Source organism: Borostomias antarcticus (genome assembly GCF_949987555.1).
Source record: "Borostomias antarcticus genome assembly, chromosome: 4".
Classification (NCBI taxonomy): domain Eukaryota; kingdom Metazoa; phylum Chordata; class Actinopteri; order Stomiiformes; family Stomiidae; genus Borostomias; species Borostomias antarcticus.
Genome location: NC_140237.1, coordinates 11,845,875 through 11,858,582, shown reverse-complemented (window position 1 = coordinate 11,858,582; position 12,708 = coordinate 11,845,875). Strand labels below are relative to the sequence as shown.

General features: G+C 46.6%; 3 protein-coding genes across 3 annotated transcripts; 1 reads left to right on the top strand and 2 right to left on the bottom strand.

Moving 5' to 3' along the window:
• Window positions 1–634: 634 nt before the first annotated feature.
• Window positions 635–8,254, bottom strand: ogfod1 (2-oxoglutarate and iron-dependent oxygenase domain containing 1; the record flags this gene model as incomplete). The annotated part of the gene is made up of 13 exons (XM_084436969.1): window positions 635–807; window positions 892–950; window positions 1,066–1,194; window positions 1,365–1,621; window positions 5,479–5,558; window positions 5,845–5,958; window positions 6,183–6,311; window positions 6,429–6,520; window positions 6,734–6,850; window positions 7,100–7,200; window positions 7,442–7,488; window positions 7,582–7,727; window positions 8,095–8,254. 13 exons carry the CDS (start codon window positions 8,252–8,254, stop codon window positions 646–648), a joined length of 1,593 nt encoding a protein of 530 aa, XP_084293095.1. The 3' UTR covers window positions 635–645.
• Window positions 8,255–8,607: 353 nt separating this feature from the next.
• Window positions 8,608–10,782, bottom strand: nudt21 (nudix hydrolase 21). The gene is made up of 7 exons (XM_084437083.1): window positions 10,539–10,782; window positions 10,180–10,380; window positions 9,990–10,053; window positions 9,754–9,843; window positions 9,571–9,646; window positions 9,087–9,201; window positions 8,608–8,971 (listed from the first exon to the last, which is right to left on the bottom strand). Exons 1-7 carry the CDS (start codon window positions 10,658–10,660, stop codon window positions 8,950–8,952), a joined length of 690 nt encoding a protein of 229 aa, XP_084293209.1. The 5' UTR covers window positions 10,661–10,782; the 3' UTR covers window positions 8,608–8,949.
• A 661-nt stretch (window positions 10,783–11,443) lies between these two features.
• LOC311308367 (type-1 angiotensin II receptor-like) lies at window positions 11,444–12,325 on the top strand (the record flags this gene model as incomplete). Its single annotated transcript, XM_084437327.1, has 1 exon — window positions 11,444–12,325. The coding sequence occupies one exon, from the start codon at window positions 11,444–11,446 to the stop codon at window positions 12,323–12,325; it is 882 nt and encodes a 293-aa protein (XP_084293453.1).
• Between the last annotated feature and the right edge of the window lie 383 nt (window positions 12,326–12,708).

Sequence of the window (12,708 nt, the reverse complement as noted above, 5' to 3'; positions counted from 1 at the left end):
CTCCCTTGTAAAAGAGATCATGCAATCTCAACGTGACTTCCTGGTAAAATAATGGTTAAATAAATAAATAAAAATTACCGGTAACACAACTAATCTCAGCTCCACAGAGTGTGAGCCGTCTTAATTTCTACTACAGGAAATGGTCTTATTGAGGAACTGAACTGATCCTCTCCCTGATAGATGAGAGCTTTGGAAGTAATAAAGCATGATAATGTGAATCCTAAATCAGATGTGCCTAAATCAGATGTGCCTAAGTGCCTTGGGCTAGGTGTTGGCTATGATTTCAGGGTTAGGCTATATCACTGTAGTCCCTCACAAATATGATTCCTTCACTCTTTATCTCAATCTCTCTCTCACTCAGTCTCTCTCTCTCTCTCACACACACACACACACACACACACACACACACACACTGTACGCACCTACACACACACACACACAGGATAATAGCTCACACTGTAACCAATGTTGTCTCTGCATTACTCTTGCGGTTTCAGACGAAAACCAAGTAACCATGGTAACAGGATGTCCCTGTCTGTTCTTTGTAATGTAGAACATAGTCTTGACATCATGGGGCCACAGAACGACCGTTTCCACAGTGATTTATTAGAAACACAACCAACATGCGCCCCCACACATACAAACTCATTCATAATACACAAAGGAAAAGTCATAAAACCCTGAGCAAGAGGAATCACCAGCTGGTTGAGTGGAGCTCCGGTGATTGATATGTTTGACAAATTTGAGTGTCTCCTTGTCTCTGTAGACGAGAGCCAGGGAGTTGTCCTCTGGATACACCGTCAGGAGCTGAGGACAGGAGAAAACCACAATGACAACCATGCCAATCACAGATTAGTCGGCACTTGCACAGAGACATCAGCTTCTCCTCACCTCTTCATCCTCTTCGTTGGCAACATAGGAGGTGAAGCCTCCATACTCTGACTGCCAGTCTGAGAGAGAGTCAAAGGTATGTTCATTTGGTATTTGCTAATACTCCATTTTGCACATAGTTTCAGGCTCATATAGCGAGAACTGTAGTTGTGTGTGTGTGTGTGCGCGTCTGACCTGAGCAGCCGAGGGGCAGCAGCAGGTCCAGGGCGTATTCTGCTCTCGCTGCGTCACCATCGTGGAGGAGGGTGTAGTGTCCGTGAGTCCAGCGCCGCAGCTCCCCAACGCACACTGGCGTGCTCTGCTCTGAGGGGGACATAGGAGGGAAAGGGTGCTCACAGAGATCCTAGTACACAGACACAAACAGAAGCCAAATATATACATATATACATATACACGCGCGCGCGCACACACACACACACACACACACACACACACACACACGCGCGCTTGCATGAACGCACACGCGTACACACCTTTGTCTTTGGTTCTCTCGTTTGCTGTAGATCTGTCTCCCGATGAGCCTGAGGCTTCTCTATTACTTCTGTCGTCCTCTTCCTCCTCCTCCTCCTCCTCCTCCTCCCCCTCTTCGTCTTCATCGCTTGGGCTCAGGTAGTGCAGCCTCAGGCCAGTGAAGTTGGACAGGAGCAGGAAGAAGGCCTCGGAACGCAGGAGCTCCCAGCATGCACTCACACATGGAGGAAAACTCTCTAGTGAAGCCACCTCATAACACCTGCACACATTTAAATACGTTACCAACTCTAATTCTCTCACACTCACACACAACAAACATGGCAACTACTCAGTCGTTTATTTCTTGTCATACAGTGACACACGGCACACGTGCAATGGGACACAGAACACACACACATGCTGAAGCGTTCACAGATTTATCCTCTGCTTTTCTCCTATCTGAACTGTCCTCCTCCAGGGGCAGCCAGGAGCAGTGGGCAGCCACGTCAGTGGCACCCAGGGACCAAGCCCAAGTTTGTCCAGGTCCTGGTCAGGGACAGGCTATGTGGAGGGAACCCAATTGAGCACAGGGAGAACCAGGGCTCCCACTCTTTTCTAGATATAATTTTCCAGGATATCTTTCAAGCACATGCAAAAAAAAGTGTGCGTGGAAATTTGCATTTTGGGGGGTGTGGGCACAGTTTATTCTTACTACCGCCGTAAGAATAGACATGCCCGCTATGGTGCCCTAACCCAAACCCCAACCTTAACCCTAACTCCAGTCTCACATAGCCAGACCTAGACTGACTCAATGGATGTAGATTTTGGGGATAAGCCTTCATTAGTTTATTACTGCCCGATTCATGTGGTCGGCCAATCAGTGGCGATAGGAGATTCTCCCAGACTACAAGACACAACAACCACCTAGCAACTGCTCTGCTGAAGATGATTGTGATTATAATGGACATATGAGCCTGTTTACCCTGGTGGACACAGAAATGTTGAGAAAAGTAGTATCCCAACTCAAGTCCTCCACATGCCCGCTGGATCCCATCCCCACTGATTTTTTCCAAACTATTTTTGACTGTCTTATGACATTCTAGCCATTGTTAATGACTCCCTGTCTACAGGTGTCTTCCCACCAATACTCAAAACTGCTTTGGTGAGACCCGTTCTGAAGAAAAACAACCCAGACACTTCAGTTCCTAGCAATTTTAGACCAAACCAGCCTCCAACCTTCCCCTTTTGAGTAAAATTCTGGAAAAGATTGTTTTCAAACAGATTAATGATTTCCTAGCTGCAAGTTCTACCCTCAACCTTTTCCAGTCCGGCTTTTGCGCCCATCATGGCACAGAGACGGCATTAGTCAAAGTTGTAAATGACCTCAGAACTAATGCTGACTCCAAAGAGCTTTCTGTTCTCGTCCTCCTGGACCTGAGTGCAGCCTTTGATACTATAGATCATGCAATCCTCATCAAAAGACTGGAAAAGTGGGTTGCCTCTCTGGTCCAGTCCTAAATTAGTTTAGAACATATCTAGCCGATCGTGATTTCTTCGTTGCCCTCGGTGACCACAGCTCAGAAAAGATCCCTATGACCTGTGGGGTGCCTCAAGAATCCATCCTAGGACCTCTACTCTTCAGCCTGTACATGCTGCCCCTTGGCAGTGTCATCAGGAGGCACAACATTAGCTACTATAGCTACTCTATATTTCTGTAACATCCAGTAATTACAGCTTGATTGACTGCCTTGTTAAGTGTATTGCGGATATAAATGTATGGATGTCACATAATTTCCTCCAGCTAAACCAAGACAAAACAGAAGTACTGATCATCATGTTGAAAAAGCTGAACAAGAGAAACTATCTGCACATTTTAAAACTCTGGCAATTGACACCAATTACCAGGCTAAAAACCTAGGTGTCATACTTGATTCAGATCTTAATTTCGAAACCCACATCAAGAATATTACCTTTTTACCTATTATCTTTTTACCTCTTAAAAAACATTGCGAAGGTGCAACCATTTCTCTCTCAGGCTAACATTGAAAGACTAATGCATGCTTTCATCACAAGCAGGCTGGAATACTGTAAAGCTCTACCAAAGAAAGCAATCTCTAAACTACAAGTGATACAGAATGCTGCAGCACGAGTCCTCACTAAGACTAGACGAAGGGCACACATGACACCAGTCTTACAATCACTACACTGGTTACATGTCAATTCTAGAATAGACTTCAAAATACTTTTATTAGTCTATAAATCTCTCCACGGTTGCGCACCTGAATACATTTCAGACATGCTTGTCAGGTACATGCCCAACAGACCACTCAGGTCCTCAGGTACTGAACTGCACTGAAACTGCACTGGAACTGAACAGTTCCAAAAGCCAGGACCAAGAGACATGGAGGCAGCTTTCAGTTTCTATGCCCCCAACCTCAAATTGCTCCCAATGAGCAGGTTAGCACCTTGCATGGCAGCTACCGCCATTGGTGTGTGAATGTGTGTGTGAATGGGTGAATGAGAGGCCATTGTAAAGCGCTTTGAGTGCCGCTAAGGTGGAAAAGCGCTATATAAGTGCAGTCCATTTACCATTTACCAACCTCTGGAACACCTTGCCAGAATACCTAAGAAGGGCTGAAACAATGGAAATCTTTAAGCGAGATCTCAAGATGTACCTTTTCAGTCTAGCCTACAATCACTAGCCAGGACCTAGAGACACAGAAAGGCAGCCTGCTTGTGAATCTTCTGTATACATTGGTGTATATCCTGTTATGCACTGTGTATATTTAGATGTGTATACAGATGCTGGTTGCCCTGCAACTGGCAAGTTCTGTTTTAATATCTGTGTTTCTTTTATGGCTCTGCATGCTTTTCTGCTGTGGATGTCCAGTGCAGCCACTAACCCTGTCCTCCTCCCTCCTCCCTAGTGCATCTCCCTCTTATACTCTAAGCAGGTCCTGTGGACACCCCGTCGCCTGCAGGCCACCCTGTAGCAGGTCCGGGAGAACCCCTCTGGAATATGTAGGGGTTTTGACCTATGCCCACCCCCCCCCCCATTGCTCTCTATAAAGTGCATTGTGTTGCCTCTGTGTATGAAATGCACTATAGAAATAAAGTTTGATTTGATTGATTTAAAGAAATTCAGTGTTTTTCCCCCCCTATCCCCAAATGGTACCGAGTCCATCTTTTTCCAGCGCTTGCACAGCGTAGATTAAGTGTGGAGATAGGTCTGGCTATGCGAGACTAGTTGCTTGTTGTTGTTTCATGTAGTGAAGGGGACTTTTGAAAACAGTAACACACAGATAGCAGAAGGGGAGGAGTCTGGATGGAATCTCCCGGCCCCAATCAGAAGCAACAGGAGAATCTCCCATCGCCCCTGATAGGGGCAGGGAGATGCTCCCGCCTCCTAATGACAAGGGTTATCTCCAAAACCTACATCTGGTGATTCAGACTTCCTCAACCCAAATATGCATTTATGGCTAAAATGCTTGAAATTGATAGTTAATAGACGGTGGCCATAAGACGTATTTACTACATTGAATCAATACAAAAAGACGCCGTAAGAATAGTCACTGCCTTTTTTGTGTGACTAATATTCGCATTTGCAATTCAGAAAACCTGGAAAACAGGTTTCAAATTCAAAATACTCTCATCCATAAACTACCATTTGAATGTTCCTGAACATAACTTAGCCCTTTCAGATGGTTATGTTAGAGATAGATGTTATCCGTCTTGGGGAGCTCTGGTGGATAGCCTAGTAGCTCATTCTCAGCTAAAGGATAATAGGAGAATGTTGAAATAATGTCCAGGACAACACACGATTTCCCAGACATTTTACTTTTTCTCTAATTTTCCATGTGTTTTCCATGACTGGAAATTGGTCACCTGTTTTCCAGGTTTTCCAGTACGCGTGGGAACCCTGAGAACATGCAAACGCCACACGGAAATGCCTGGGAAATGCCCATGAGGGAATCGAATCCAGGACCTTCTTGCTGTGTAATGCACCGAGACACCATATCACCAACGGGCAGTTTGGGGTACAGTGTCTTGCTCAAGGACACTTTGACACGCTGCCGAGAGCTGGGATGGAACCCCCGCCCCACCACACACACACAGGACTTATGGGAGAGGCCTAACCTCTTATTAGGTGGACCTCTTCTGGTCCACTGCAATTGGGCCAATCGCAGTGCATCACTCACCTCCTTAAACTTCTCCTCCTGAAGAGAGAAACATGGTCAGTCCTCTACACAAGACTTTGCACGGCCATTGGAAATAGGAACCAAATACCCGCACCCTGGAATATGCTCTCTTGTGGTTTTATTGTCATGAATCATCAGGCATATCATATTCCTGTCTGCAGATATTTAATTCATGCTCTGTTCTTCTACACAGCACCTGGCTGAGTTATGTGTTTAAAGTATGTGATTAGAGGAGAATAAATAAGAAATTGAGAAATTAGGATTAGAGAATATAAAATTGGTCCAGGGATGAAGACATTATTACCTTGAGGAAGTTCTTCAGCTGGATCTCTGAGCTGTCCTCAAACTCTTCCTGGACCTGAGACTGGTACATACAGTCCAGATAAAGAGGATTCAGCCACTCCAGCAACAGAGTCTCCTGTTAGGCGCGCGCACACACACACACACACACACACACACACACACACACACACACACACACACACACACACACACACACACACACACACACACACACACACACACACACACACATTCAAGTTAAGGACACAAACAGAGTAACAATAACCTGCACAAAACTAGATGACTGACAATGACTGATTGTGTATACCCGAGCTGTACAACCGAGCTGAACACACTCACATCTCTGGGGAGGTGGGGGCTCCTTGCGGCAGGGGGCTCGATGTGATGAGGAGGACGTTCCAGAGACGGACCGTGAAACCAGCCACTCAGAGACAGACGACACTTGTCCTCTGATAACACCTCAGAAACCTGGGAACACATGGGACACACGCTCACCCACGCACATAGATAGGTGCTCTTACTCTTTAGACAGTTCCACCGGTGAGAGAGGGGTGGATGGTGGTGGGATCAGACGGAGGTAGCTACCCGGTGGAAAGAGACGGGTGAAACCTCAAAGAGAACCAGGGTATTCCAGGAGGGGACCAGAGACTTCACTATACTCTGGGGCTGGAAGTCACCTTAAGACAAGACAACAGAATGTTAAAAACGGTCCACACACACACACACACAGAATACAAGAAAATCCACACATTTTCTACACTACGTCTGACACAGTAACTATCTTACTACAGTATAATGGTTTAATGGCCCTTTACCCCTCCCTGCCTCTCCCTCCCACCCTCTCTCTAACTCACTGTCAATACTGTAGAGGTTCAAGGCTCTAAACTCACTATCAGTACTGTAGAGGTCCAGGGTTCCCCCATCGCTGCTCTCCCAGGGAGGGACGAGGTAAAGGATGAACGCCACACGCCGCCCCTCCAGCTCATCATCGTGACACAACAGAATGTCTGGAGCAACATGGATGGACGGAAGGCAAAAGGGACAGACGAAAAGAGTAAAAAATAAAGAGAGACAGCAAAGCAGGCATTACAAACACCATGCACATTTCTCCTCTCCAGAAGCGTAGCTACTTCCTAGAGATAGACTAGCTATGCTGTGAGCATGGTGCTGACGCTAGCTCTTGGACACCACTCTGTCTAACAGGTGACATCATTCTGACGCCAGCACTATCTGTAGGGAGACAGGAAGTGGCTCACCTGTGTATTGGTACTTGGCACAAGAGATGTCGACCGTGGACTCAAGTTCTACCCCCAACACCTCCCCAAGCCAGGAGCAGAAATGCCCAAACATAGCTGTCCTGTCAGAATAGAATCCCAGCAGAATTGTCAGAAAATAAAGAGTACTGTAAACATACAATATTAATACCCATCAAACATGTGCTGGTAAATATCAACACTTCCTCACACATCTTCTCTCCTGTGCTCTATTCACACCCACACACAGTATACACGCACGCACACACACACACACACACACACACACACACACACACACACACACACACACACACCAGACACAAACACAACACAGAGATTTACTTCAAGCCTGTGATGTGAGGTTCCTTCCTCTTCTTCAGGTCGTCTGACTGTAAGGAAATGGCATTTTGAATATAAAACTAACGTTGTAACCACTGGAGGAGAATGGCCTACAAAATGCTTCATGGGCCCTGGCTAGCTACCTGTTTAAATTTGTACAGGTCGTTGGACTTCTCGTGGAAGTTGAGGTCTAGTAGCTCTCTCTGCAGGTTCTCTGTGAAGGCCTCGCTCTGGATGAAGTTGCGTATGATGCAGTGAGGGAAGGGCTGGCAGTCCAGCTCCAGACCCCCTGCAGAGGGGCAACAGAGGGGTTGAGGGGTGCAGTACCACTCAATTAGACACTATACGTCTTACAGGGGGTATTTCAGCAAGCAGGCAGTGCATAAACATAGGTTACGTGTGACGGACATAACAGAGAAGGCATGTTTTGTTATGTGAGAACAGGAGGGTGTGTGGATGACAGACATAGCTAGCAAGTTAGCCAGATTGTAATTGTAATGGAGTGATGAGTTATGACATCCATTCAACAACTACAACAGGTGTGCGACTGCACGGGCCATGTGGTCGTTTGCTGGCTGTTGTAGGTTAGCTAGCGAGCTAAGGAAACCATGTGCCCTGTAGCTAGCTAGCTAACAAGAGCTAAATAGCTGACTGACCATGACAGTACTGTGCTCGCTGCGACCATGCTTCCTTCACGGCCTTCTTCACCTCTTCGTCCTCGATAACGGAGGAAAGTTCGGCTATTTCCTCACGTTTCTTTTTCTTCTTTCTTTTCTCTGCGTTGTCGCAGTCATTTTGGTGTCGTTTGGAATTCATTATTGGAGTGTCCGTGTCCGGTCGCGGACAAATTGCGTCATAAAAACGTAGTTTTAGAGTACCGAAGTTTTTAAAGCTTTTCCTCGCAATCCCTGCAGTCACACAATTCACAGCAGGAAAACCAAAGCAAACGTTACAAAACGTTCGCCGAAGTTATGTTGCTTAACGTGCATAAGCTCTAACAGAGAGATCTATTGATTGTCTTTATTTATGTATTTACTTGTTTTGATCTCTCTCAAACACACACGCACAACACACATTTACAGATTTACAGACCCACCGAAAATTGTGAACTCATTTTAAAAGGGAAAGTCTCCTCGAAAGGACTGCTTTATTAAAAAAGAAAAGCACGACATCATCATGGGTTAAAACATCACATGAAACAAAATGCTGTTTTAATTAAACATATCCATCTTCCGAGGGAGCATAAAATCATACAAACTGGTATGAATATTAATCACGTACAAAACAGCTCAGACTTTTTCACCTCTAAACAAACAAAAATTCACTACTGTACTTTCATCCATCTGTCATAAACTACCCATAATACAGTCCCTACCCCTGCAGTGGTGGAGGTTTGTTCAGCAAAAGAGAAGGCAGAGGTGTGTGTGCCTTCTGTCCCTCCTTGCCTCCCTCCATCTCAGATATGGCTGCACTCACAGAGACAGCCAGTCGCTGTGTCACCTGACGCCTCTTTAGTTGTAGATGAAGTTGAACCTAAATAAACAGAAGTCATCAATGAGTTGTATGAAGGGGGAAAACTGTCCACATGAACTCTTTCCCTCTCTCCCTCCCACACATTCTAACAAACAGGCCCGTTTGAAGAACGTACCTGCTCAGCAGCTGTGGCAGGCTGGATATGATTGGTCCATAGCCAGGAGCGTTGTCATAGAGCTCAAACAGGGGAGCGGCCACCAGCTTGTAGTTCTTTGGGACGGCGAACAGGGCTGAGGAACCAGTAGGGCAAGAGGAGCCAGTCAGATCCAGCAGCAGGCCACAAGACTCAGCAGATAGAGGCCTAGTATACTGAGGTATTTGTTTCTAGCCTTTTACCCCCAGTGAATGAATATAAGTACAGAGGACCTTGAAATATGAATATGAACAACTTTGATATTTTATTTATCCTTTATTTACACATGGTTTATTTTTGTAAAACTGACCCACACAGAAACAGGTTTAGAAAAATGACTAGAGGAGTAGCTAAAGCAACATAGAATATAGCAACAGAATACGGCTATAGAGACAGGAGCGTCAGGTATCTATTGTGTGCCATTGTCCCCATCCTGTGATAGACTTGCGGTACCAGCGGTACGTACCTTTCTCCTGCAGCTGGACCAGGAATAGCTTCTTGTGCTCCTTGGGTTTGGTGATGTGAGCTGGAATGTAGGGATACTGCAGCACAGGAAACAAACACACACATCAATACCACACAAATATATCAAACACACCAACATCAATATCAGCAGTGATGGTCGTTCTGTATTTAATGCTGAGCTCACCTGAGGTGGCTCAAAGTTGGGGCGCCACCAGTTACCGATGCAGTCATCAATCACCCAATCCTGCTTCACGCCGTCCTGCCGACCGAGGATCTGGCACACAAACACAGTGTTAACACAATCACCATAGCAACACAGCACCTTAGTGGATTCCTGAGGGGAGGAAACAGCAACTGGAAATGAAGATCTGGTCCATTCTGAGCTGGGCATCATCTGTGTGTGTGTGTGTGTGCCTGTACCTCTGTCATCAGTCGTTTCAGCCCTTCAACTTCATCTTCCCCTGGGCTCAGCTCCCCACCAGGCCTGCAGAGAGATCACGTTACCATGGAAGAGAAACATACACTGATGCAAAGGTGCAACACTGATGCAAAGGTGCAGTTCTAACAGTCATAGAGGAATTACTAAGTGGTTGTGGTCATTGTTGCTCACAGTTTGAAGAAGGTGGTTCCCAATTGCAAGAGCAGCACATGCGGTAGCCTGTGCTCGTGGACGATCAGCACGCCCTCCACCGTCCTCCTCATCCCCATCTTGTCGAACTCTTCCCGCATCCTCTGGAAGCGGGCCGCCACCGAGCTATCTTTCTCATACAGCGGCTCCTTGGTGCCGAACGTGTAGTTGGTGAGGGGGTATCTGCAGAACACGCACGGAGGAACGCAAGCGTGAGCACATACAAGTGCATCATTTCAGAGACTGGAGCTAGCTAGCCCATTCCTTTTCGATCATTAATCTGGCTTGGTAAATCCAGAGCCCCCAATAGAAAGGAGGGAACACCACCCTTGGTTACTCACAGGTTGATGGTCCTCTCCAGGGTGAGGGGTTTTGCAGGCGCGCTCATGTATTTGTTCCCGAACTGAACGGACCCTCCGCGGGGCCAACCGGCGGACGAACGGTTGGGAGGCACGACCGACATAGCTGCAGCACAACTAAGAAAAATTCACCAGCAACGTAGCCTAAGAATGTAACGATATAAATTGGGTAAATATTACATATAATAACAAAGAAAATGGTAGGTAAACCATGCACAAATAGTCTTCTCGCTCCTTTTCTTTTTTCCTCTTCCGTGCGTTTGAAAAGATGAATCATTATTGGAGTAGCGCCACCTACTGTTCTGGAGTTGAATGCGTAGGTCTACTGCTCTATCAGATGATCTGTTCCTCATTAAAATTTCCATAACTAATGACTACAAATGTTTTTGAATGCTTTGTTTTGTAACCGAGGCACCGTTAAAATGAGACCTTGGTTTCAATGGGCTCCACTAGTGGTTCACTTTTTTTTATATCATTTTCAATACAAGAGAAAGCATATTTTTGCTCTCCAGCATAAAACATTAATGTACAATCAAAACCTATTCATTACACTTCTTCTCACAACCCCCAACTGACTAGCTAATACTCTGAATTTACCCTAGTTAACTCTCGGTGTCAGGTTGGGTTATCTTTTGTTTCAGGAATAAATGACACACAGCAACACTGTAAATGTTGTATATTCAAAACACATTTTGAATATACAACACGTTGTATATTCAAAATGTGTCTATTCTTTAACAATAAACCTGAGCCAGAGAGTGACAGAGATGTCAGTGTATACTTACAGTCCAGCAGCTCGGAGGTAGCAGCTCTTCCCTGTAGTGTTTTTCACTGCTATTCCCAGTGGAGTTGAGGCCTGAGTCTGTCCAGTCTAGACAGTCATCCCCATGGAGCCGGAACAGCAGCAGCCTTACTGGCACATCACCCGTGTGGCGCCCAGCGTGATCATGGGCTCCTGTTGCCTGCTAGGCATCCCTGGAAACCTGGCAGTGCTCCTGGTGGTGGCGCACAGTGAGGAGCTGAAGCACTTCACCATGCGTCTGATGCTGAACCTAGCCGTGTGTGACCTGCTGTCTCTGGTCTGCCTGCCCTTGGCTATTTACAACCTGTTGTGGGAGTGGGCCCTCAGTGCGGAGCTCTGCAAGCTGCTCTACTTCCTGTTCCACTCCAGTTTGAATGCCAGCGTGCTGACAGTCACCCTGCTGAGCGTGCAGCGCTACATCCAGGTGCTGTACCCCCTCAGCTGGGCGCGGCTGGGCCACCTGGGGGAGGGGGCTCTGCTAATGTTCCTCTGGGGGCTGGCGGGGGTTATCGCCACACCCACCTTCTTTGTCCGAGACACCAAGGACCCCGCCGCCGAGGCCCCCCACTCCTGCAGCTCCCGCTACCAGTCAGATGCACAGAGGGTGGCGGTCCTGCTGCTGCAGACAGGCCTGGGCTTCGTGGGTCCCTGCTGCGTCCTGGTCACTTCCTACTTCTGCCTCCAGAGGAGGGTAAGCCAGGCCTCCCAGCCCCGGCAGCAGCGCGTCACCAAACTGGTCAACAGCATCCTGCTGGCCTTCTTTTCCTGTTGGACACCTCTGCACTTCTTCAATCTGCTGGACCTGCTGAACGTGGGCTTGAAGAGCGAAGCTGTGGCCGATGTGTGCGAGACCGCCTGGAACTTCCTCATTGCTTTCACTACAATCAACAGCTGCCTGAATCCTTTCCTCTATGCCTTCGCCTCTTCTGGCTTCCGGAGGGACAACCTCCAACCTATCATCCCCTAAAGACCCTCTGAGCATTTTCGTACTACAGCTGTGTTCATAGGTGTACCCAGGAATATACAATGTCTGCTGAAAAATAGCTCAGGAGTAATTCTGCTACAGTATGATGTTTATGACAGGGAGTTGTTGTTTTTTTACTGCACTTTGTGTGTGAGTTATTTAAAAATCAAATGAGGAAACAGGCCAACTCTGAATTACTGAATAAAATGTGTGAAAAAAGTGTGTAAAAAGTGTTCCAGGTGAAAAATTAAAAACTGAAATGATGGTCTTTTTTTTTATACAGCACTTTGTTCAATGTTTATAAATATATTGGACTTGACTTGAGGGTTGAGGTCAAGGATGATACAGCGGTGTTACCAGGAATTCTGGGCTCCCTGGAAAAAAAA

What these genes read in the sequence shown, in the direction of transcription:
- nudt21 (XM_084437083.1), bottom strand. Translation starts at nt 10,660, where the DNA reads ATGTCGGTCGTGCCTCCCAACCGTTCGTCCGCCGGTTGGCCCCGCGGA. An exon ending in CTGGAGAGGACCATCAACCT is followed by an intron (nt 10,381 to 10,538) that starts GTGAGTAACCAA and finishes CGTGTTCTGCAG; the next exon opens with ATACCCCCTCACCAACTACA. An exon ending in GGTCCAGCTGCAGGAGAAAG is followed by an intron (nt 9,202 to 9,570) that starts GTACGTACCGCT and finishes CTGGTTCCTCAG; the next exon opens with CCCTGTTCGCCGTCCCAAAG.